The sequence below is a fragment of the Talpa europaea genome (assembly GCF_964194135.1).
Source record: "Talpa europaea genome assembly, chromosome: 16".
Taxonomy (NCBI): domain Eukaryota; kingdom Metazoa; phylum Chordata; class Mammalia; order Eulipotyphla; family Talpidae; genus Talpa; species Talpa europaea.
Window position 1 is genome coordinate 40,004,668 of NC_140084.1, and position 23,051 is coordinate 40,027,718.

Sequence of the window (23,051 nt, forward strand, 5' to 3'; positions counted from 1 at the left end):
TACCTGAGAAATTCAGCTTGGCACCTGGGGGACGGGAGAGGAATGAGGGTTGACCTCAAGGTTTGGGGCCTGAGGAGCTGAGGTCTTGGGAAGGTTTTGGGAGGAAAGACCAGGAGTTGTTCTCACCATGTTAGGGATGAGGTAGCCAAGTGGCCTATGACAGTGGGGCAGCATCCCTGCCCTCGCCGGAGTGGGCAAGCCCTTGTCTGACTGCAGTCCCGTCACCCTCAGCTGGGAGACGACGATGTGTCAGAAGGCTCCAGCTTCCACAGCAAGCGCAGCTACCAGCCGCATGGCCGCTGGGCAGAGCGGGCTGACCAGGAGCCCCTCAAGACCATCCTAGATGCCCGGAACCTGGACTGCTACTTCACCCCCATGAAGCCCGAGAGCCTGGAGGACTCTATTGTGGATGCCGTGGAGCCACAGAACCTAGAGGGCCTGCTGAGCAAAGTACGTGTGGCCTGGCACAACTGCCCACCCAGAGGCCCGTGCCCTCGCTTGGAATATGGCTGACTGTCTGCTCTAGGGGTGGGGAGAGGACAATGGGAGATGGTGAAGGACAGGAGGGTGAGCCCGGGCCTGACGCAGTGAGTCTTCCCCTAGCAGACAGTCTTAGGAGGCGGTTCCATGGGATTTAAGAGCTTCTTCCCGAGGGCAGGCCTGAGTCTGAGCAGGTGAAGCCCCGGTCCCCTTCCTGCTGTGTGACTTGGGGCAAGTCTTGCCTCTCTGAGCTTCGGTTTTCTTTGGCTTAAAGAAAAAGCTCTCATAGATTATTGCATGAATCCAGTGGTAAGAATTGGACCTGGACCTTTAGAGGTACTGACACTGCTTTAGCACTTACTCTGTTTTTTTCCAAACAAATTTTTTTTTTCTGTTATTTCAGTTTTCTTTTTCCCTGTGGCATACCTTCAGTTATGTGCACAAGTGGTAGGAGCACACTTGATGGATTGTTGCCTGTGTACACACCTATATCAAAACATCCACCTTTTTCTACCTCCCCAAAGACCCCTTGGTGGCCTTCCGGTCAGTACCCCGACCCGAGGTAGCCTGTTCCAGTCTCTCTCACCAGGGGTTTGTTTTCCTGTTCTTGAACTTCACATAGACTCGTAAAGGGCTAGAGCCGTACCTGTTCCTTACCTGGAAAGAGGCAGGTAGCAGTGCAGGGGACCTCAGGATGAGCCCCTGGTGAGCACGGCACTTGGCACAGGCCCAGCTATGGGGGCCGCCATCATCACTAATAGCTTTACTGCTACCGTCATCGGGGTTGGCTGCAGGCCTCATGGCTGCCTCAACATAACCATGCTCCTTTCATCCCACAGTCAGAGAGTCCTGAGGGGGATGGCTGTGGGCTTTCCTCCTTCCTGCCCCTACAGAGGGAGTCCTCTGAGGCCAACAAGCTCATCGTTTGCTCGCTGGAGGCAGAGGTGACAGTCACAGGGACAGGCAGGTGGGTGTCCTTCAAGCCAAAGGGATTCTTAGTTGGAGGAAAGAACTGGAAGAACTGCTCTCTATTCCCCCAGTGAGCCAATGAGAGTGGGGCAGAGGGTAAGGCCCTGATGGGGCGGGAGCCCAGGCCTGCAGCCTCAGCTGTGGCCTCAGTTACCTTGGTTCCTGGGGGAGGTTCAGAGGTCTCCTTTAGAGGAGCAGGAGAGGCAAGGCAATGCTCCCAGTGGGAAAGAGTGCTGATCTAGGGGTTCTGGGTGGAACCAGTTATTTATTAATTAGTGTCTTCTCATTCCCTCTCCCCCCCCCCCCCCATGGCACTGCAGCAGGTACTGCGAGCAGGAGGTCGGGGAGGCATCTGGAGACCAGCAAGGTGACTCCTACCTCAGGGCCTCCTCTGTCGACTCCAAGGACCAGAGCCCACCCGAGGGTGAGTGAGGGGTAGGCAGGGTCTTTGCAAGTCTGTTCAGCCAGCCCCTTCTTGGGTACCGATGGTGACCTTGACCAAGTCACTTGAACTTCAGGGTCTGTTGCAGACAGACATAGTCTCTGCTGTTGCAGAGGATTCTGGAGCCCAACTGCCCACCAATGAGAGCCCAGTTCGGCTGCCTTCTCCAAGTATAACCTTACTGGTTGATAAAAACGGGAAGGGAACAGTCATCCCCATACTCGAGATGGAGACAAAGAAACCCAAAGAAATTGATCCACTTACCTAGCTCACGCAGTAAGGGCCCAGCCTTGGAGTGGAGGTACTGGAGGCGAGAGAGGAGACACTGCCCACACCACCCCCACCCCCATCTGTTCCTGCAGACTCGGGGGAGTCAGAGACCGACTTGGAGTGTAGCTTCGCCACCATCCATTCCTCCCCACCACTGCTGGGCCCGGAGCCGCGGTCTGACATGATGGTGTCCCCCACCCCAGGTAAGCAGGGGCTGGGCGTGGAGAAGGGCAGCGCCTGGGCCTGGCTGGGCACTGGTCAGGATATGTAGCTGGCCCAGCATTTGCCCCCCACTGGCATCCACTGAGCCTCAGCTTCCTCTCCTGGAAGGAGAGTCGTCAGCCTTTCCTTCCCAGCCTGGTGGCAACAGGGTGTGTGAGGGCGAGTCCAGCTTTCTTCATCGTCAGGCACCTGGTGTCTTCATCAGGGCGTCTGCCGTGACTCATGCTGTTGACAGTTCTCTCCTGTCCGCCTCTTCCCCTCCTGCCTCTCCCTAGGATGTCCAGGTACCACGGAAGAGCTGGCCCGGCCCGAGGTGCCAGGCATACCCAGCAGCTCCCTCCCGCAGACGCCGGAGCAGGAGAAGTTCCTCCGCCACCACTTCGAGACACTTACAGATGCCCACCCTGAGGGTAGGGTCCTGCCCTTCTGGAGCCCCACCTGGGGGCGGGCTTTCCCTGGCAGGGCTGGCGAGGGGGGTGGGAGGGCATACATTTTACTTGGAGGACTGGGCTGTGGTTCCTCTCCCTGCTCCACTTGTATTGTGTCTTGCTGGCAGTGTCTGAGGGTCTGCCTGCCAGTCCTGGGTCGGCCTGGCCCGGGGTTGGCTAGTGAGGGGATTCTGAGGGCTCCCTCGGCTTCTCCCCCTAGAGCTCTTCCACGGATCACTGAGAGACGTGAAGGCCTCTGAGGCCGAGGACTACTTCTTTAATCCCCGGCTGAGCATTTCAGCCCAGTTCCTCTCTCGCCTCCAGAAGACATCCAGGTAGGAGCTGATGGGCCAGTGAACCCCCATCCTGCCTTCCAGCTCTCTGAATCCCCCCCAGGGTAGGCCGTGTCCCCTCAGACTTCCCTAGGCTGGCTCTGTTTCCTTCCCACAGATTCACCCACACTTTCCCCGCTCGGCTGCCACTGCACCTCATGAAGTCCCCAGAGGCCAAACTCACAGAGCACAGGGGGAGCCAGTCCAGAGCTGAGCCCCCTTTGAAAGCTGGAAATGGCTACACCTCCCCAGGCAGGACCAGCGTGAGTATCGGGGCCACCTCCCTGGGGACATGGGATGGGGAGCTGGGGGTCTTGTCCTCACCTCTGGGTTGTGCTTGCAGGTCCTCTCTGGAGGGAAGGCTGAGGACCCCCACAAGACCATGGAGGCCTGGTACCCACTGAGTGAGTGCCTGCATCCCCAGATGAGAGTCCTGGGTTTCTGGGCACATGGGCCTCGGTGCCCAGCTCAGCCACGGGTGGGGTGAGCAAGGGCCACTCAGACACCGCAGCCCCCTTGTCTGGGCTCCGTAGCAGGGGTGGGGAGTGAGCTGACTGCTTTCTTTACAGCTCCCGGCCTCACAGGCCTGGCACCCTGGTTCCCCTCTTCTGCACTGCTGCTCACAGACCGGAATCCTCCCTCACCCACAGCCGTAGGCACCCCAGACCCAGCTCAGGGTCGCCGCAACTCCTCCCCCTGCCCTTACATGGAGGCCACAGACAACTCCCGTGCCAGGATGTCATGCAGCATCTCCCTCGAGGACGGCGAGGACCCTGATCTGGCTGAGCTGGCCAGGCCCCTCTGCAGACCCTCATCCGTGGGGGAGCTGGTTGCCCTGAGCCAGGAGCTCCAGGCCATCACTACCACTGCAGCACCGGATTCTGACAGTGAGGACCAAGGCCCTGTCCTCCCCTCCTGGGGCAACCATGAGGCCCGAGCCAACCTGACACTGACCCTCTCAAGCGTCTGTGACAGACTCTTGCTGCCCCAGTCTCTGCTGGAAATGCCCACCACACAGGAGCCCATGGCCACCCAGCCTAACGTTACAGCCACTGCAGCCAGCTGCCCAGCCTCCAACCCCATGGATGGGAGCACCCCAAAACTCCACAACTCTGCCTTTGTCTCAAGGCTCCTGACCCCTGAGCTCCCTGCCCACCCCAACAGCCCCCCACCTCCAGAGGCCGGACCTGGGGTCCCTGGAAGCATCACCTCCCTCCTGGAGCCCTCCCCTGGTGAGTATACCCTCGGGACAGGCATCATCTAAGCGCCAGAGGCAGACACTTGACCTGGCCGCAGGCCTGTGCCACTCATTCATTCATTCGTTCATTCGTTCGTTCACTTAACTATTTGGTGAGCGCTTTGTACGTGTTGAGCTTTGTTCTAGGCCCTAGGGCATGGGGCATGGTGATAAGCAAGACTACAGAAAATGAGCACCTTTTTTTTTTTAATTTATTTGTACAAGCACTGGGTACAGTCAGAAATGCGGGAGGGTGAGAGAATTCACCAGAGCGGGGAGCAGAACAGGCAGAGGTACACTGCTGAGGGAAGCAGCAGGCATGGCAGGAGAGGTCTACGCGCCATGTGGGGCCCCAGAAAATGAGCACCTTTAATGGGGGAGATGCCCAGACAAAATTCTGAGGAAAGTGTCCAAGTGTGAAGTGATACAGGCTAAGAAGAGAAATCAGAGACAGGGCTTAAGAAGTGACCCTGGCTCCAGTTCTAAACATCATGATGAGCAAGGCTTCAGGGAGATGGTGGCATCTAAGCAGAGACCTGCAGGAGGGGAGGGGAACTCTGGGACCACAGGACTTGTTCAGGCAGGGCACCCCAGCTTCTCAAGCCAGCTGGAAAGTAGGTGTCTCTCACTGCTCCCCCTCTACCCCTAGGTGCGCTAGTCCCAGGCAGCCCTGGGCACTGGGGGGGGCCTGGGGTGCCAGCTGGGGTTCTGCCCCCACCTCCCCATGACCTGAGCACTGTGGGGACTGTGGTACACAGACTGCAGACTGCCTTCCAAGACGCCCTGGACCTTTACCACCTGGTGAGTCAAGCCCCAGGGTCAGGGGAAAGGGCAGAGGGGACTTCCTGGCACTGCCTGGCCAGGGTGGCCCCTAACCAGGTGGCTCCCCTTGCAGATAGTGTCCAGTGACCAGGTGAGCACCGAGCAGCAGCAGGCCCTGTCTGACCTGACCTCCACCTTCCTCTGGATCCACAGCCATTTAGAGGCCAATGACTGGCTGCTGGGGACTGATGGGGCCTCAGCCCGGGCCCTGCCCAGCCCAGGCCTCCGCTCCCCACCCACACTGTGCCCCCTGGCCAGCCCAGATCTGCGCGCCCTGCTGGAGCACTACTCAGAGCTGCTGGTGCAGACTGTGCGGAGGAAGGTACGGGGGGACTGAAAGCGGCCGCCCGCCTCCACCTCGGCGCTGCTGTTCCTGAAGATATAGGTATTTAAAGCAAATAAACTGACGGCTTGGAGGAATAGTTCCTGGTGCTGTCCTGGCATCCACAAGGCCCCCTTTGGGTGAATGCAGGGAGGGAGGGTGAGAGCAACACCCAGGAGCTCCAGTGTGCTGAAGCCAGGCCCTGTGCCAGGACTCGGTTAACGGGGAACACCGGCCAACATATCAAGAAGTGTGGAAACTGCAGTAATGACCCCAGCGCCTGGCTCCCATGTCATTTATCCCCAGCCTATCAGTGGTGCCCAGGGAGGGGCCGCCCTTCTTTCCTGGCTCATTGATGTCCAAGGACATGGTGGAGCCACAGCCACCATGTGCCAGACACTGGCCACCCGTATACACTCTGCCATGCCCCCACGCATGGCCCACACTGGATCCTAGGGAATCCAGCCTTTGTCCCCATCTGTAGCAGTGGCAACTGAGGAGAGACAGGCTCAGCCCGTGGACAATCCAGGCAGAATGCCCAGGCCACCCAGCTGGCCCCAGCAGCGTCAGCATCCCGTGTGCTCCCAGCACTGGCACCAGCTTCCCCAGGCAGCAGGCATCTGGCCACTGGCACGTCTGCTAAGAAGGCTCTTTGTGACTACTCAAGCCCCAAGGATCCCAAGTCTATAAAAGGAAGCCATTTGGGGGGTGGGGTACTCAGTCTCTCCTAAAGCACAGTCCCACCACACAGCCTGCTGCGGCCTGAACCCCACTTGCCTGAGTTCCTGCTCTGGTGGTCATAGCCACAGGCAGTGGGCTTGGAGCCAGCATCTTGCCTGGGTCCATACTGCTGAGATTCGGACTAGGCCTTCCCGGGCAGAGTCGCACCCTCAACATGAGGACACATTCCCCTGCTGCCTCCATGGACATCGGCACCTCAGGGGCCACAGAGATGTTCAGAAGACCCTGCTGGGCCCCGGGTTACTGTCACCTTCTCCACGTTAGAAGAGTGAGGGCCAGGATAGGCAGAGTCTGCTCTCGTGGCATTCACCTTCGAGAGAGTGAAACACTAGGGTTGTATCTAACTGTAGGTAAGCTGAGGGGACTCACTGGCTGGCTGAGGGTTCAGAAAAGGCCTTTGTGAACTGACATCTCAACTGAGACTTGATAGTGGGCATCTTGGGGAAGTATCCAGGCAGACAGGGCAGCTAGTGCAAAAGCCCCAGAGGAGGGGGATCACAAATGTGTACGTGTAAGGAATCACAACAAAGCCAGGACGGCTGGTTAGGGTGTGGGGGATGAGTAAGGGGGTGGGTAGGGATGGGGCACTCCCAAGAAGCATTCACCATTTTTTTTTCCTAAATAAAATCCTTGATGTTGGTGTTTGGAGAAATGCCCTATAGGCCAGAGGTGTGGGGAGTGAGAGGATTCACCAGAGACAGAGCAGGGAACAGAACAGGCAAACTGACTGAAAAACACTGCTGAGGGGCGCAGCAGGGAGACAGGTCTGCCGTGCCATGTGGGTAGCTCTCTGGCTGGCCAGTGATCCAACTTGTGCTGCAGTGGCTGATAGCGTGATAGCGCTGTCGTTAACACCTGCGCCACCGGGGAGGCCCGCCCCGTAGTATTTATTTCTCAAGCTTCCCTCTTCCTGCCTCAGGGAGCCAGACCCTGGTGTTGACTGTTCCCTCTCCCCATCAACCTAAGCCCTTTCAAGGCTCACACCCCAAAGTCATCCTGGACCCTCAGGCAGGAGCCTCTTCTGCCTCCCTTCTGCCCTCTAGTCTCCCCCACTCCTGACCTGCTGGGTTTTCCCCATCCCTGCCTGTCCCCGCCAAGGACAACACGGAGTTCATTTTCAGTACTGTGTAGACCTGGCCTACAGTTGAAGCTCAGAAAATTGTTGGGGGGATAGAGAGGCAGTAACTGCATGGGAATATTCAAAATTCTCCCCTCATTAAGAGGTCAGACAATGACCTATCTAGAACACAGCCTCGCCAGAGCGTAGGTTTCTGGGAGCCCTTGGCTGTGTCACCTGAACCCCTTCAGTTCCTGCATGGGGTGGGTGGAGGAGCAGCGACCCAGGCAGTCCTTTAGCTGGTTGAGGCATCAGCCCTGGGTATCTGAGGATTAGTGGCTGAAGATGCACACCTGGGTGCTCAACTGCCCTTTCCTGTGGGACCCTGCTATCCCTCCACCCCCGCCCCCCCCCCCCAGCTCCCCAGCAAGGCAATCACTGTAGCCCCCTCCTGGCTTCCTCAGACTGCTGCTGTGATTTGAATAACTAAGCAGGCTGTTTGGTGTCCGGAGGCAAATGATTTGCCTGGCAAAGGGACCCTACTACTGGGGGAAGGCTCTCAACACCCCAGTGTTCCCTCGCCCCCTAGAACTGCCTGGGCTCCTGTCTGCCTCTTGCTTGATCCTCTCTGGGGGTCCTAGTACTTGTTTGTCCCTTGAGGCTTTAAGATGGCCTCTGGAGCCTGGCAGAGAGGGAGAAAGGATGGCCCGAGGCAGAGGAAACTGGATCCCACCCAGTCAGGTGCCGGGCCCTGTCCTGAAATTTGCATGGAGAGAATGAATTCCTCCCCCTCCCTTCCCTCCGGCACAGTCCCGCTGAGGCTGAGGTCTGACAGCAGGTGCAGGTAGTCCTCGTTAGTGTTGGAGTCATCGCACCATCCGTGAGGTGATGCCCCGTGCCTTCTTGGTCAGGAGTCGGCGTCCGCAGCCCCCCAACTGGGGCCATCTGCCTGACCAGCTCCGGGGAGACGCCTATGTCCCAGGTGGGCCCTCCCCCACTGCGCCTGGAAGTGAGGGGCAGGGGAGACAAAGCATCACCCTCTGGCTTCTCTCCTCAGACTGCAGCAGCCTTGGGGGCTCACCGGCACCCCAATCTTCTGGCTACAGGGACTCTTGGGTGGCGGTGAGTCTGCAGTTGGCCCACAAGTCCCTGCTCAATTTCAGTCCTACCCCCTCTTAGCCTCAAAGGATACTGACTGCCCCTTTCTCCCCCAACCCATCTGTACATGCCTCCAGCCTCAGGACCTTTGTTTCTGCTGGGGTGCCTTCCCCTTCTTAGCCGCAAGTTTGCTTTTAGGCCTCACCCCAAGCGCCGTTTCCCCAGGGTGGGCATCCCCAGGGGTGTGGCCTGTCCAACCAACCTCAGTTGTCTGTGAATGCGGAACACGGATACCCCAGAGCTGACCTACAAATTCACTGTGGACTTCCTATTGTGTGGGAGTCTGTGCCTCTAACCCCTGTTGTTCAAGGGTCAACTGTACTAAGCAAGGTGAGGGTGGGTCGGGTGGTGGCGAAGGACTGCTGTTACTTGTATGCCCAAGTAACAGCCTCTGACCTCCCCAGACCTGGAGTCCTGGTTCTGGCACTCCTTAAATATATGTTTTCGGAGAAACAGAGAAGGCAGGGTCCACCTGGAGTAGCTAATACCTCCGGTATTCCTCCTCCAGCCCCCGCAGGGCACGCTGGCCACTCCTCCCAGAGGCCCTGGGACCCTGTGCTGCCCACTCTGTCCCAAGGCTTTCCCGCTGCAGCGCATGCTGACCCGGCACCTCAAGTGCCACAGCCCCGCTCGCCGCCACGTGTGTCGTTGCTGCGGCAAAGGCTTTCACGATGCTTTCGACCTCAAGCGCCACATGAGGACTCACACCGGTGAGCAGCGGCAGGACAGGGAGGGTCTGCGGGCCCTGGGTGGAGAGGGAATGAAAAGGAGAGGTGCCCGGGACATAGAGTTTCCACTGTTTGTCATGTGGGGTGGAGGAGACTCAGCCACCAGGAGGCTTGAGTGAAGACAGTAGGATTCAGATACCAGATTGAAGGGTGTCACAGAGAGCCTCCCTCTCTCACCGAAGGGAAAGGAACCTCCTGGTGAGAAGGGTGGGGACACAGGAATCTTTGCCCATTCTACATGAGTTGAAAGTAACATGGTGCGCCCAAGGCAGGAGTCTGGCGAGCTTGGAGTGGGAACAGGGGAATGCCAGTGAAGGGCAAAATAGGGTGATTTGGTCTGGAGGCCACTGCTGTGTCTGTGCTCCCCCCCTCACTCAACTGCACAGGAATCCGGCCCTTCCGCTGCGGAGCTTGCGGAAAAGCATTTACACAGCGCTGCTCGCTGGAAGCGCATCTTGCCAAGGTGCACGGGCAGCCAGCCAGCTATGCTTATCGGGAGCGGCGAGAGAAGCTGCATGTATGTGAAGACTGCGGCTTCACCAGCGCCAGGCCCGAAGCCTACGCACAGCACCGGGCCTTGCACCGCGCCTCCTGAGACTGTGCTCCCAGAGTACTACCCGTGAGGCAAATAAACAGAGGAAATGCATCCACAAAACACTGTATTTATTACAAGTCAGGGAGAGGGTTCACTCAGTCCAACGGTGTCCACAGTGTGGAGCAGTGCACACGTAGTATAGGCGCATGGCATCCTGCCAGAAAAGATGCTCCATTAGGTGGGTACAAGGAGCCTCCATCCAGCAAAGCCTCACCCCCAAACGACAGACATGATGGCTGGTCAAGGGAGGCAAGGTTCCCCCCAGTACCAGTATCCCCGCCCCCGGGGAAGGACCAGGCTTGGGATACCAAGGAGGCTTTCATTGTGCCACTCACCTCAGCCCGGGCACTGTGCGACTGGAAGAACACCGCCTCCTTGTGGCCGCACCTGGGGGGACAATCACTCAGCCCTTCCCGCCCGCCCAGGCGCGCTCCCTTCCCAGGACCAGCAGCTAACTCAGCTCACTTTTGGCACGGGTGGTCCTCGGTACGTGGCAACGTGGGGTCCTGGGACACGTCAGCGATGATCTGGGTCAGTTCGCTGAGGGAATGGAGGATAATTATGCTCAGACCAGGGCCCCAAGACCAACCACCAAGTCCCCCCGACCTGGTCCCACCAACTCACTCTACTTCGTGTGTGATTTTGTTAACGTAGATGCAGCTGTTATCAGCTTCCTGTTGGTAATCACAGTTCCGGCACTGCAAGAGAGTGGCGGGAAGGGGGTCTCAGAGACCTCTGATGAGGCAGAAAAGGAACGCGGGGTCTCCTCCTGTGGGGATGGCGTCTCCGAGTTGGGATAACGGGGTGTGTGGAGCCATGTCCGGGGCGGAAAGGACGGAAAAGGTGGGTTCACTCGGGGGAGGGTTATGGGGCGAGCCCCGGATGGCTGGGGGAAGAACAGGGAGTAGGGGTCACGTGGGGTCGGGCGCCGCCACCCCGGAACCCGCGGACCCGAGCGGGGACACCCGGGCGCCCCGCGGGGTCGCGCTCACCGCGTAGAGCAGAATGCGGTTCTCCTTGTCCTCCTTGGGGTAGAGCATGTTGTTACTGTGGGGAGGAGGGACGAGACATCAATCTGGGGGCCTCTACTTGCTCCCCCATCACACTTGCTTCCCCATCCTCACCATTCCTGGCAGAATCGAATACCCACGAAGCCCGGCTCGTAGGTGCCGTCGGGTTCCATGGCGACGCGCAGCGCGGCGAGCCCGCGGCCAGAGCTCCGCCCCGCGACGGGTCGCGGGAAGGGTCAGCCCTCGTCGCTTCGCCAAAAGAGGGCGGAGCCGCGCGCACGTTCAGGCTCCCAAGGGCCTTGTGCTGGGCTGTCCGCGCTGAGCCTTGATTACGTCCATCTTGATATCCTAGAACAGCTGTTTCCAATTTTGGGGTCTTGCTCCCCCAGCTTATAGGACAGTCTACGATTGTAAATACGATGCACCACGTAGGCCGCAAAACGCGGAGCAAAAATGGGAGAAGCCATTGCTCTCCGCGAACTGGAGGCCAGTGCACATGCGCGAGTTCACAGCTCGCAGACGGCGATAACTTGCCAGTCCTTCCTCTCGGCTTCATCCTTCGCCCGCCCCGGCCGTTTCCCGAGCGGCTATTGGAGGAACTGTGCTTCGGGGCCGCCCCCTCAGGATTGGCCGGACCTACCAGAGAGCCCTCTTCCTGACGGTGGATGGGAGGCGGCAGCGATTGGCGGAACCCCCTTGTAGGAGAGCGCGGATTGGCCAGATCCGAGCAGGGGGCGGGACTGGTATCCCAGAAGCAGCGGCGGCGGCGGCTGCGGAGCCGGTGTGAGGCGGCTGACTGGGCGCCTGCCGGTCCCGGCAGGGCGCGGCGAGATGGAGGTGACAGGGCTGTCGGCGCCCACCGTGACCATTTTCATCAGCAGCTCTCTCAACAGTTTCCGCTCCGAGAAGCGGTACAATCGCAGCCTCACAATAGCTGAATTCAAGGTGTGGCCGTGGGGGCGGGATCCGGAGGGGCGGGGCACAGGAGAAAGAGGGGCCTCCCGCATGCAGGGGTGGGGGGTGGCGAGGTGTCGGAGATAGGGGCCGGGGCCTGGGGGGGGCGGGGCCCGAAGGACCCTGAGGGGCCAGAGGATCGGGGCGGGGCCAGGGAAAATCAAGGTTCCAGAGGGCGGAGACCAGAGCAAGGGGGCGGGGGCTGAGGGGGTCAGGCCCGAGATAACCAGGGGGGTCCTGCCAGCTGGTCCCTTGGAGGAGCCTCTTGGGGTGAAGGTTATTGATACAAGGGACAGGATCTCGGGTGAGGGCTGGGCCACTGGCCGCCTTCCCCTCACCACCCTGTCGCCCACCCCTGCAGTGCAAACTGGAGCTGGTGGTGGGCAGCCCTGCGTCTTGCATGGAGCTGGAGCTGTATGGCGTTGACGACAAGTTCTACAGCAAGCTGGATCAGGAGGATGCGCTGTTGGGCTCGTACCCAGTAGACGACGGCTGCCGCATCCACGTGAGACCTCCCTCGCTGGGATTCTTCTTCCCCCATTCTTTTATTTATTCAACACACGCTGGTTGTACCGTGGTCTGGGTGATAACTGTGTGATAGACCCTGCCCTCATGGAGCCCCCAGTCCAGCATGGAGACAGCCAGCCAGAATGGGCTAGACTGGGTCAGGGAAAGCCCAGACATCTGGGGGTGCCATAAGAGGTGCCTGACTCCACGCAGGGAATATCAGGAAGGGCTTCCTAGAGGAAGAGATGTCTGAGCTGGGGCCTGAACATGAGGAAAGGGCAACCTAGAAGAGATGCGAGCAGCGTGCCAGGTGCTGGGAACAGTGTACAGAGGCCTCGAGCAAGAGGCTGGTCAGAGGGGGGATGAGGTTTCATTGTTGGAGAAGCTGGAGATACATGTCATCCCCTCCTTCCTCATCTCCCCCTGCTCCTTAGACATCACAGCATCCCAGGTGAGCGCCAACACAGGGCCTTTGCATGAGCTATGCCCTGTGCCTGTGCCTGAATGGTAGTTGGGGTTTTTTTTAAGATTTTTATTTATTTATGCATGTAAGAACTGGGGTGTGGGCTAGAGGTGTGGAGGTGAGAGGATTCACCAGAGACAGAGTGGGAAATGAAACAGGCAGACTGACTGAAATACACTGCTGAGGGGAGCAGCGAGCGAAACAGGAGAGGTCTGCTGTGCCATGTGAGTCAGTTCCCTGGCCGGGGATCGAACTCATGCCACAGTAGCTGACAATAGCTTGATAGCACTGAGACCTAACCTCTTGCACTACCAGGGAGGCCCTGAATTGTTATTTTTATATACGCATGTGACACTTCTTCCTCTAGTCTTTACTTAAAGGTTGCCTAACAAGTGTGAGACTTCATTAACCTCAGTATAAAATTTAAGCTTTCTGGGACCTCCCTGGTGGCACAAGGGGACCTCCCTGGTGATGCAACCTATGAAGCTGTCCGCAGCCACTGCAGCACGAGTTTGATCCCTGGCCAGGGAGCTACCCACATGGCGAAGCAGACCTCTCCTGACTCGCCCGCTGCTCCCCTCAGCAGTGTATTTCAGTCAATCTGCCTGTTCTGCTCCCTACTCTGTCTCTGGTGAATCCTCGCGCCCTCCTCCCTGCACCTCTGGCCTGTAATCCAGTTCTTGTATGCACAAATACGTAAATCTTTAAAAAAAAAATTTAAGCTTTCTCCCTTTTCCACTTTATTTGCCCTGTGCGTGGAACAATGCCTGGCACAGAGAGGATACTTAATGAATCATTGTTGAATGATGGGTGACTCCATAAAATAAAATTAGGAGGACGGCATCATTCATCCTGTTTCACAGAAAATTTAGCTTCAGGATGGAATTTAATTTCTTGAGAACGCACTGTAGCTAGAATTTTTACCTCAGTCTACATGATTCCAGAAGTCAGTGTGCCTGGAGAGCTGGTTTTTGTCTTTTTTTAAAGCCTCTTTCATTTTTCAGTAAGTGCTCATTGATCATCTGTGTTACGCCGGAGGTATAGCTATGAGCCACATCTGAGCAGGTGTTTTAGCTCTGTCCAGTATGAGAGGGGGATGTTACTAAATATTCACAGGAACAAATAGGAAAGGTCAGTGAGATGAGGGTCATGCAGATGGAGGCATGGGAAAGCCTATACTGGGGAACCTGTCCCATCAGTGAAGTCTGGGAGGACTTCCTGGAGGAGGAGCTACCATAGGAGAGATCTGAAAAATAGGAAGAGTTAGCTGAAAAATGGAAAGGGGGTTGTTCCAGGTAGCAGACACAGCATGTGCAGAACTATGAGGTGGCAGCAAACACAGTGGGTACAAGAGACTGAGGAATGGCCACACCTGATGTGGAGGGAAGTGGGAGCTGAAGGAGGACTCTGTGCTAAGAAGGCCCTGGTATGACTGAGGTATTCACACACTCCCTCTGACTATGTGTGGGGAACAGCCTGGGGAGGAAAGGAGAAGTAGGGAGCTCAGGGAGGTGGCTGCGTCCCTAATCCAGATAAGATGGTGGAACCTGAACCATTGTGGGAACAGTCAGAAGTATGCTGACCCATAGCACTGAGACTTTGGGGTGACCCGGGCAGTATCTTAGCCTAGGGATACTGGTAGGTCAGCCCTGGGGGTGGCACCCTCAAACAGGAGGGTTTCACACATGGTTTCTGGTATAGACAGACCTCCGATAACTGAGAACCTTCAAGGAAGGTTTCCCAGAGGTGGAGCCTCTGGAAAAAAATTGTGATCTTTCTAATATCTTTTATTTGTGTTTATAAATATCACCCATACTCATTCAAAATATCAAAATAACAGCAACCTCAAACTTAGAAAACTCCCTAATAAAGACAGTAGTTCTTTGTGATCCTTGAACAGAGATAAAGGCCATTTCTATGTGGCCCTGCTAGCCAGGTGGCTCAAGCCAAACACCTCAGAGTCTTCACCTGATCCCTCACTCCCCTTCGCGCCCACTCCCCTCTGTCCCCAAACCCAAGGGCTCCACCCACAAACTATGTAGAATCTAAACTTCTCCTCCTCCATCTCCCCCACCCTGTATCAGTCCATCCTCACCCTCCTGGACATCACAGCAGCTCCCTCCTGGTCTCCCTGCTCCCATCCCCTCCCCCACTGCCCACACCTCACATGTAGCAGAGGGAGCCAGTGAACCCCTAATTCTGAGCCCTCCTGGCTCAGAGCCCTCTCCCTACCACATCTCATTTTAGATAAAAACCAAAGTCCACACTCACATGTGTTTCCCACTCCCCTGGCTCGCTCCGCTACAGCCACCCTCAACTCTCTGCTGTTCTACAGTTCTACATCCAGGACTTGGTGCCTGTGTTCCTTTCCTCCTCCTCCGGGAAGCCTTCCCTGACTGTCCTCTCTGTGTGTTTCCTGCATAGACCCATGTCATCATCTGGTGTTAAACACATAACCAGCACTTGTTTATGGAATGAGCGCTCCTTGAGAGCTGGGGCTGATCTGTTTTTGTGGGGCCCTGAGCACCCAGCACGGGACCCACAGGGTGCCTTGGAGGAGCTCAGCATGCGATGAGTGACTGGTGGGGGTGGTACAAGAAGACATGGTTGGGGTCGGCTGAGGAGGGTCCCGGAGGTGTGGAGAAAATAGGTTCTCTGGCCAGCGGACTAGTGGGCAAGGCCTGAGCTCTGCCTTCAGTACTGGTGACTTGGGCCATCAGCGATGTGGGGTGCCATCACGTGGGGGTCATTCCACCGCAGATGCAGCCTCTGGGGCTTGTATGGAATGGGGAAGGGGAGATGGCCAAGGTAGACACCTGTTCTCAGCCTTCCAGGGATGTATTTTTTCCCAGATGGGAGAGATTTATGAAGCATTTCGGTGTGTGACCAGACTTTGGTCCCTACTCACCCCCCTCCTGTGACTGCAGGTCATCGATCACAGTGGTGCCCGCCTAGGAGAGTATGAGGACGTGTCCAAGGTAGAGAAATATGAGGTCTCACAAGAAGCCTATGACCAGAGGCAAGGTATGGGGCGCGGAGGGGCGCAGGGGAGCACAGGGATGGATGGGGGCATTTGGGGGCCAGAGAGAGTATATGCAGGTGGGCCTAGATATTGGGGAGACAGACAGGATGTCAGGGATATTGATGGGAGACGGGCATGGCATAAAAGGGCGTGGGGGCATGGGGCAGGAATTGAGGGTAGATGGGGAAAGGGGTGTTCAGTGGGGGCTGGGAGAAATGAGGGGATTTGGGACCTGAGAAAGTGGAGAGAGATCAGGGGTGTGTGTGTGTGGAGAGGCACAGTGGGGCAGGTGGGGTGTGAGGGGAGCATTTGGCAGAATATGTGGAATACAAAGGGCAGTGGAGGGGATCCGTGAAGCCACATGGGGACAGATCAGAATGTGTGATGGGGAAATCAAGGTTTTAAAGGCTGAAAAAATAAAATAAAATAAAATAAAATAAAATAAAGGCTGGATGGAGGCCTTGGGACGTGGGACACAGGGCTCAGGTAGAAGCTGGGGGCAGGCATCTTCCTGTTATTTCTGGGTGGTGGGGAGGCCCCAGAGGTGCTGTCGAGAAGTCAGGGTTTGGGGGCCCCTCGGGCACCCAGGACAGGAGTTTTCCTCTGAATGTTGCCTCTGCCTGGGTGAAAGATGATCTCGTTAGACCAGCGACCCCGCCCCAAAGACCATGTCTGACCCCATCCCTCACCCCACAGACTCGGTCCGCTCCTTCCTGAAGCGCAGCAAGCTAGGCCGGTACAACGAAGCGGAGCGGGCACAGCGGGAGGCCGAGGCTGCCCAGCGCCTGAGTGAGGAGAAGACCCAGGCCGGTGCCATCCCCGTGGGCAGCCGCTGTGAGGTGCAGGTGCTCGGGCAGCCCCCTCGCCGGGGCACTGTCATGTATGTAGGTATGTGGCCCACCGAGGCCTTGTCCTCAGGGAGATCCCAGCCCAGTAGGGGAGACAGACCCAGCAGTGAGTGGGAGTGTTCACAGCAGGGAAGTGGGAAGCAGGCAAACCGATCCGGGTTATGATGGGAGAAGCAGAGGCTAGAGGTGAAAGCAGGGAGTGCCGAGGTCAGAGGTGTGATGGGGAAGATGTCGCAGGAATGATTAAGCCTGTGATGGGGAAGCACAGGCCAGAATCATCAGGGCAGGGATGAGGGACGCTGTGCTCGTCCTTGAGAGTAATCCAGGAGGGCTTCCTGGTGGAAGGACTATCTGAAGGAAAGGGAGCAGTGAGCCAGGTGAAAGGAGGGGGAGAGAACAGTGTTCCAACTGGAAGAGCAGTAAGTGCCAAGGCTTTGAGCAGAGAAGCAGAGGTAGCGTCCAAGCGGGAGGTTGAGCGCGTGGGCAGTACTGGACCCTGTAGTTCCGTGGGGACATGGGAGAGAGTGTGGCTTTTTTCAATAACAGCTTTACTGAGATCTAATCTGTATGCTGTTCCACCCAACCCATCCACTTAAAGTGTGCAATTCACTGGTTTTTAGTGCGTGCACAGAATGGTACAGCTATCACCACCATTTCAGAACCTTTTCATCATTCCAAAAAGACACCCTGTAACCATTAGCAACCACTCTCTATTTCTGAAACCCCAACTCCCCAGGCCTAGGTTCCCAGGCCTAGGCAGCCACCAGTCCATGTTCTGTCTGTGGATTTGCCTATTCTGGATGTTTGGCCTGCTACCATCCGTGGTCACTGGTGATAGGCTTCTTCAACTTACCATGATGTTTCAGGGGTTACCCATGTTGTAGCATGTCAGTACATCACTTCTTTTTCTTGCCAAAAAGACATCGCTTTGTACAGATACACAGTACCACGCTCTATTTTTTTTTAAAGATTTATTTTTGCATACAAGAGCAGAGGTACAGGCCAGAGGCCAGTAGGGTGAGAGGATTCACCAGAGACAGAGCGGGGAGCATAGCAGACAGAGGGACCAAAAGCACTGAGGGGAGCAGCAGGTGAGACAGGAGAGGTCTGCCGTGCCATGTGGGAATCTCCCTGGCCGGCCAGGAATCGCACCTGCACTGCAGAGGCTGCGGACAGCTCCACAGCATTGCACTCAACCCGCTGTGCCACTGGGGAGACCCCAGACTATTCTTTTCATATCAAATTGTCCCTTGTTACTCTTGTCAAAAAATCCTTTGACCCGGGCCTCTCCTGGTGGCGCAGTGGTTGAGCCCTGGACTGTGAAGCTGCCCGCAGCCTCTGCAGCGCCGGTTTGATCCCCGGCCACCAGCGAGGGTCCCACAGACCTCTCCTGCCGCCCGCTGCTCCCCTCAGCAGTGTATTTCATCAGTCTGCCTGTTCTGCTCCCCGCTCTGGCTCTGGTGAATTCTCTCACCCTCCCGTGCTTCTGACTGTACCCAGTGCTTGCATAAATAAATAAACAAATGTTAAAAAAAAAAAAAACCTTTGACCAGAAACTGTGGCTTTTATGCTACGTGGGATGAGCAGCCTTTGAAGAATTTGGGGCAAGGCAGCGTGCTATTTCCCTTACATTTTAACCAAGAACCCCCCCAGCTGAGAATGCTGAGTGAACAGGGGTTGGGGGTAGGAGCATGGAGATCGGTGAGGGGGGCTGCTGTGTTAGTCTGGGCAACTGGTGGCACTGGTCCTGGGTGGTGACACCAGCTTTACACTCGATGGGCAGGCACACACCTGGGGCGAGCAGCTTCTTGAGGTTTCATTGGGATTTCTCCCCTGGACAGGACTCACAGATTTCAAGCCTGGCTACTGGATTGGTGTGCGCTACGATGAACCGCTAGGGAAAAACGACGGCAGGTAACAAGTATTCCAGCGTGGGCGTCTGTGCGTGTGTCTGTGCGTGCAGTGTGTGCATCTGCATATAAGTGCATGACCGAGACTGCCCACAGCTGCCCCAGGGGTGGTGGTGTGGGGGGGGCCCCCTGGTCACCGCCGCCCCCGTCATGTCCTACAGTGTGAATGGGAAACGCTACTTCGAGTGCCAGGCCAAGTACGGTGCCTTCGTCAAGCCATCAGTTGTGACGGTGGGGGACTTCCCGGAGGAGGACTATGGGCTGGATGAGATGTGACACCCACCCAGGGAAGGGTATCCCCGGCTCCAGCTCCCGACTCGCCCACTTATCGCCCCGCCTGATGTGCCATGGCCCTTTTGCCCTGTTTTTATTTTATTCACCTTTCCCTTGACATTTAAGACTCGCACATTAAATTTACTGGAAAATGCTTGGAAGACTTGGTGATTACAGGAGGAGGAGGGAGTGACTGGGCAGGGGAGGGTGAGAGAGAGGGCTAGGCAAAGTCGAGGGGTCAGGCTGAGGCTTTACCCCGCAGCTGGAAGCTGGAGGCCGGGTCCACTCGCCTTTAAACTTTATTAGTTTGTAGGTTCTGCAGCTCTAACAGGGAAGCTCACAATAGAGGTGATTTAAACAAGATGGAAGTTCAGTTCTCTCGTAGGTAGTCTCCTGTAATCGCAAGAGCTAAGGTGGTGACTCCGCCATGTCTGAGGCCAGTCTGCAGTCCGTGTATCTGCTGCTCTCCCGCCACCTCATGCTTCCTCCCTCATCTGCTCCAGGCACTAGGAAGAAGGGAAGGGGACGGGATATCCCTTAAATGTGTTCCTGTATCCTTGACCAGAATTTTGCCCCTGCAAAGGAAGCTGGGAAATGTAATTTTTATTCTGGGTAGTCATCTTCTTAGCCAAATATCAGAAGTGCCTGTACTACAGAAGCTGAGGAAAAGGCATATTGAGGTTCAGCAAGTCATTCTACCACAGTCCTTGTGGCTGAGCCACCCCCATGCCCTCATTAATACGTTACTAGTCTGGAGATGTGGCATGATGCCCGTGCCTGCTGGGTAGACAAGCTCCCTCTGCTTGTGTCTCTACAGGCAGTAAAATGGCATGCCGTACTTGTTAGCTTCTTGGAGAATTCCCAGGAAGTGACAATTTGGGGGATGCTGCTTAATTGTTGCAATTACTTAATTACAACTCCTGGAGAAAGTTGGCAGCGCTGGGAGCAACCTCAGCAGGCAGACAAGGTTGGAGTACCTAAGAGCTGAGGGGTCCCATGAGGACACGGCTCACCTCTGCACACAGCCTGACAGCGTGCTTCAGTGCCCATAATACTGGCACACACAGCACACACCTGGACTCACACACCAGCACACACACTCAGACACAAGAAGCTGTGTGCAGAAACGCAGATTCCCGGGCCTCCCCTGGTGGTGCAGTGGTTGAGCGCTGGGCTGTGAGGCTGCCTGCAGCCTCTGCAGCACCAGTTCGTTCCCCGGCCGCCGGCGAGGGTCCCACAAAAAAAAAAAGAAATGCAGATTCCCACAGGGGAGCCACCATACACACGGGACACCCTCAAAGATGAACATCAAGCACTGCCAGCACTAGCAGATACACACACGCAAATCAATATCAATCTATAAAATGTTACAGAGAATAAAAATCTGGTTACTTCTGCAAAGGGCTCCAAGTCTCAGGCTCCTTCCACGTCTGGGGGTTGTCAGAGTGAGGACCATTAGAGGGGGTATCCCCAACTTCCCAACAACCAGGACGTGCCAGCCTAAGTTCAGCCAGAGGCCAGCAGCATTAGCTCAGCTGATAGATCAGCACCGAAGACTTGAAGATCGGCACCTTGGTGTGCTGAGGCCAAAGGTTGGGGGCTGGAAGACGATCATCTGGTCCCCTGGACATGCTGTTCACCCCAAACCACAATCTCTGAGCTCCAAGCCAAGGTCACAGTCACTGCGTGAGGATCTGGCAAACTGCAGTGGGAGATCTAAACTCAAGAGGTGCTTTATTTTTTGTTGTTGTTGTTTTTAAATGATTTTGAGAGTCCACAAAGTTATTTTTTAAAGATTTATTTATTCATGCACACGAGAACTGGGGTACAGGCCAGAGGTTGGGGGGGTGAGAGGACCCACCAGAGACAGAGTGGGAAACAGAACAGGCAGACTGACTGAAATACACTGCTGAGGGGAGCAGCGGGCAAGTCAGGAGAGGTCCGCTGCGCCATGTGGCTCACCTCCCTGGCTGGGGATCGAACTTATGCTGCGGTGGCTGCAGATTGCTTCATAGTGCTGATGCTTAATCCCTTACGCCACCAGGGAGGCCCTTCAAGGTGTGCTTTAATGCCTTCCAGCCATCAGTGCAGAAGCAGCAGTCCCTATAAGAACATGGGGAAACACTGAAACTTCTTATAACAATGGAAGAAACCATGCTGGTAAGTAATTTCTAAACAGGGGGCCTACACCTGTCCCCGTGAAAGTCAGCCACAAACAGGGATTAGACACTTCACGGAAGACCTGGCGTTTACGCCTTAATGCTATAAGGAGACCCAGAAAGGAGGGGGACAGTCATGGGTCACTGTAAATAATAACAGCTGCTATAACAAGTCCTCCCCCAACACACACATGCACACGCACACGCACACGCACACAGTCCAGAGTTGGGACTGTGGTTGATTGGCAGCAACCTGAATGTGATGGCCATGAATTTAACTCCTGAGACCAAAGTGAGCTAACCTTACTTGACTTCATAAATCCTTATGTCACTGCAGATGGGACAGGGAATGTGCAGCATTCCCCACATTTTTGGGAATCCCTTTCCGCTACTGTATGTCACACCTGATGTTGCGGGACAGCCCTTGCTTGGGATTGAAGACAGATAATTACCAAACATTGCTCTCCTTTTAAGATGAGTATTTCTTTATGAATAAGGTTGCTGGCACTGAGGGAGGGTGAACAAAATCACTAGATGTGCCAGGTGGGGAGGGAAGGGGTGGTGGTGGGGACATTTGAATAGGAGTTGCCTAAACAAAAGCAGCGGACTTTGTAGGCCTTTGGTGATTCTTGCTGACTTGAAACTTGAGCCCAGTGCTAGACACAAACTAAATACATTTGTCCTGGAGCAAGACAAATCACTAAAGTTGATTCTTGTACCAATCGTGGGATAATTCAATAGGTGCAGAGAGGTGGTATAATCTTAGTAAAGAGGAACACACTGAGGGCCTGGCCTCCCGGATGGCGCAGCAGGTTGGGCCCAGCGCTGTGCCCACAGCCTCTGCAGCGCAGGTTCGATTCCCGGCCTGCCAGGGAGAGTCCCACATGGTGTGGCAGACCTCTCCTGTCTCACCCTCTGCTCCCCTCAGCAGTGTATTTCGGTCCTTCTGCCTGTTCTGCTCCCTGCTCTGTCTCTGGTGAATTCTCTTCACCCCCCTGTACTCCAGTGCTTGTATAAATCAATCTTAAAAAAAAAAAAAAAAACCCGCACTGAAACCAGACCGCCTAAATTAAAACTCCAGCTCTGGCAGTCCCCAGTGGGGTGACTGAGCAAGAATTCCCTCCCTCTGGGATTAACTTCCTTAGGGGCCAACAATAGTACGGGCCCCAAATGATCGTTTCGTGTATTAAATGAACTAACACGTGTAAAGCGCTTAAGTCCGCGCCAGGCACACAGCTAAATATTTAGGATTAGCTGTAAGTATAATGACTATATGCCGCCAACACTACTATACCCGCTTCATTTAATCCTCACAGCGGGTCCTGTCCCAGATTTCTTCGTTTTTTTTCTCCCCCCACCGCACCTTTCCTGGCCCACAACTGGGGTCACCCTCCAGAAACACTTCCCAGGGGCTCCAGGACACACTAACCTTCCACCTTCCCAAATGCGGGCACTAACCTCTCATCCGCCACGTGGGGGCAGCAGCGCTCCGCGCACTACCCGGCGCGCGGCGCATTGTGGGGCGCGTAGTCTCGCTGGCGCGTTAGGCGGTGGCCTCAGCCTGGCAGGCGAACTGCATCTCCCAGAAAGCCACGCGACACGCCACCGGAAATTGCGGAGTAAGGGAATTTGCAGGGCCCCACCCCGAGGGCGATGCTGCGCAGGCGCGAGCGGCCTGTTTTTTTTTTTTAAAAAAAAAAACTAAACGGGCCGAAGTTGTACCCCGGGGAGCGGATCTGATCTCCCGGCTGGCGCGCGGCAGCTGCCTCAGGCCGCGGCAGACTCCAGGCGACCCCGCTTTGTAGCCCAGAGCTGGGGGCCCTGCTTTGCTGCTCTCCTTTCCTCCGTGACAAGGGATCACCCCACCCAGCCACTGGCTAGTCTGGCGCTCGCATTTGAAAGGAAAAAGTAACATTTCCCCCCTCTTTTTCTCTTCTCTCCTTAACGGTCAAACCTTTCCCCTTCCCTTAATGTATTAGTGTTGTAGGACAGGGAGAGGGGCAGCCCAAACCCCGCAAACCTGCCTATTCTACATGGGTTCTGCCATCCGCCGCATCAACACAAAACATAGGAGACTTTAATGGGAAGGATCTTTAATAAAA

At 56.1% G+C, this 23,051-nt stretch overlaps 4 protein-coding genes across 5 annotated transcripts in view; 3 read left to right on the forward strand and 1 right to left on the reverse strand.

Annotated features, from left to right (window-relative positions):
- The window catches only part of WDR62 (WD repeat domain 62), a gene marked incomplete at both ends in the record, with an annotated part of 37,033 nt that extends 31,494 nt beyond the window's left edge, over nucleotides 1-5,539 (forward strand). Inside the window, 11 exons of one of the 2 annotated variants that reach the window (XM_084257156.1) lie at nucleotides 232-450; nucleotides 1,320-1,447; nucleotides 1,770-1,873; nucleotides 2,254-2,364; nucleotides 2,659-2,793; nucleotides 3,032-3,146; nucleotides 3,262-3,406; nucleotides 3,487-3,547; nucleotides 3,713-4,375; nucleotides 5,030-5,181; nucleotides 5,276-5,539. In XM_084257156.1, coding sequence (XP_084113282.1) covers nucleotides 232-450; nucleotides 1,320-1,447; nucleotides 1,770-1,873; nucleotides 2,254-2,364; nucleotides 2,659-2,793; nucleotides 3,032-3,146; nucleotides 3,262-3,406; nucleotides 3,487-3,547; nucleotides 3,713-4,375; nucleotides 5,030-5,181; nucleotides 5,276-5,539 — 2,097 coding nt within the window. Of the gene's footprint in view, nucleotides 1-231; nucleotides 451-1,319; nucleotides 1,448-1,769; nucleotides 1,874-2,253; nucleotides 2,365-2,618; nucleotides 2,794-3,031; nucleotides 3,147-3,261; nucleotides 3,407-3,486; nucleotides 3,548-3,712; nucleotides 4,376-5,029; nucleotides 5,182-5,275 lie in introns of both variants that reach the window. The other variant, XM_084257155.1, reaches the window with a different exon arrangement.
- A 2,671-nt stretch (nucleotides 5,540-8,210) lies between these two features.
- Nucleotides 8,211-9,803, forward strand: OVOL3 (ovo like zinc finger 3; the record flags this gene model as incomplete). The annotated part of the gene is made up of 4 exons (XM_084256894.1): nucleotides 8,211-8,304; nucleotides 8,380-8,444; nucleotides 8,989-9,190; nucleotides 9,595-9,803. The coding sequence occupies 4 exons, from the start codon at nucleotides 8,211-8,213 to the stop codon at nucleotides 9,801-9,803; spliced, it is 570 nt and encodes a 189-aa protein (XP_084113020.1).
- Nucleotides 9,804-9,877: 74 nt separating this feature from the next.
- Nucleotides 9,878-10,933, reverse strand: POLR2I (RNA polymerase II subunit I). The gene is made up of 5 exons (XM_084257813.1): nucleotides 10,796-10,933; nucleotides 10,428-10,501; nucleotides 10,269-10,343; nucleotides 10,139-10,190; nucleotides 9,878-9,957 (listed from the first exon to the last, which is right to left on the reverse strand). The coding sequence occupies exons 1-5, from the start codon at nucleotides 10,841-10,843 to the stop codon at nucleotides 9,895-9,897; spliced, it is 312 nt and encodes a 103-aa protein (XP_084113939.1). The 5' UTR covers nucleotides 10,844-10,933; the 3' UTR covers nucleotides 9,878-9,894.
- Nucleotides 10,934-11,638: 705 nt separating this feature from the next.
- Nucleotides 11,639-18,944, forward strand: TBCB (tubulin folding cofactor B). The gene is made up of 6 exons (XM_084256746.1): nucleotides 11,639-11,758; nucleotides 12,129-12,272; nucleotides 15,665-15,761; nucleotides 16,456-16,647; nucleotides 18,449-18,521; nucleotides 18,679-18,944. Exons 1-6 carry the CDS (start codon nucleotides 11,645-11,647, stop codon nucleotides 18,791-18,793), a joined length of 735 nt encoding a protein of 244 aa, XP_084112872.1. The 5' UTR covers nucleotides 11,639-11,644; the 3' UTR covers nucleotides 18,794-18,944.
- The last annotated feature ends 4,107 nt before the right edge of the window (nucleotides 18,945-23,051 follow it).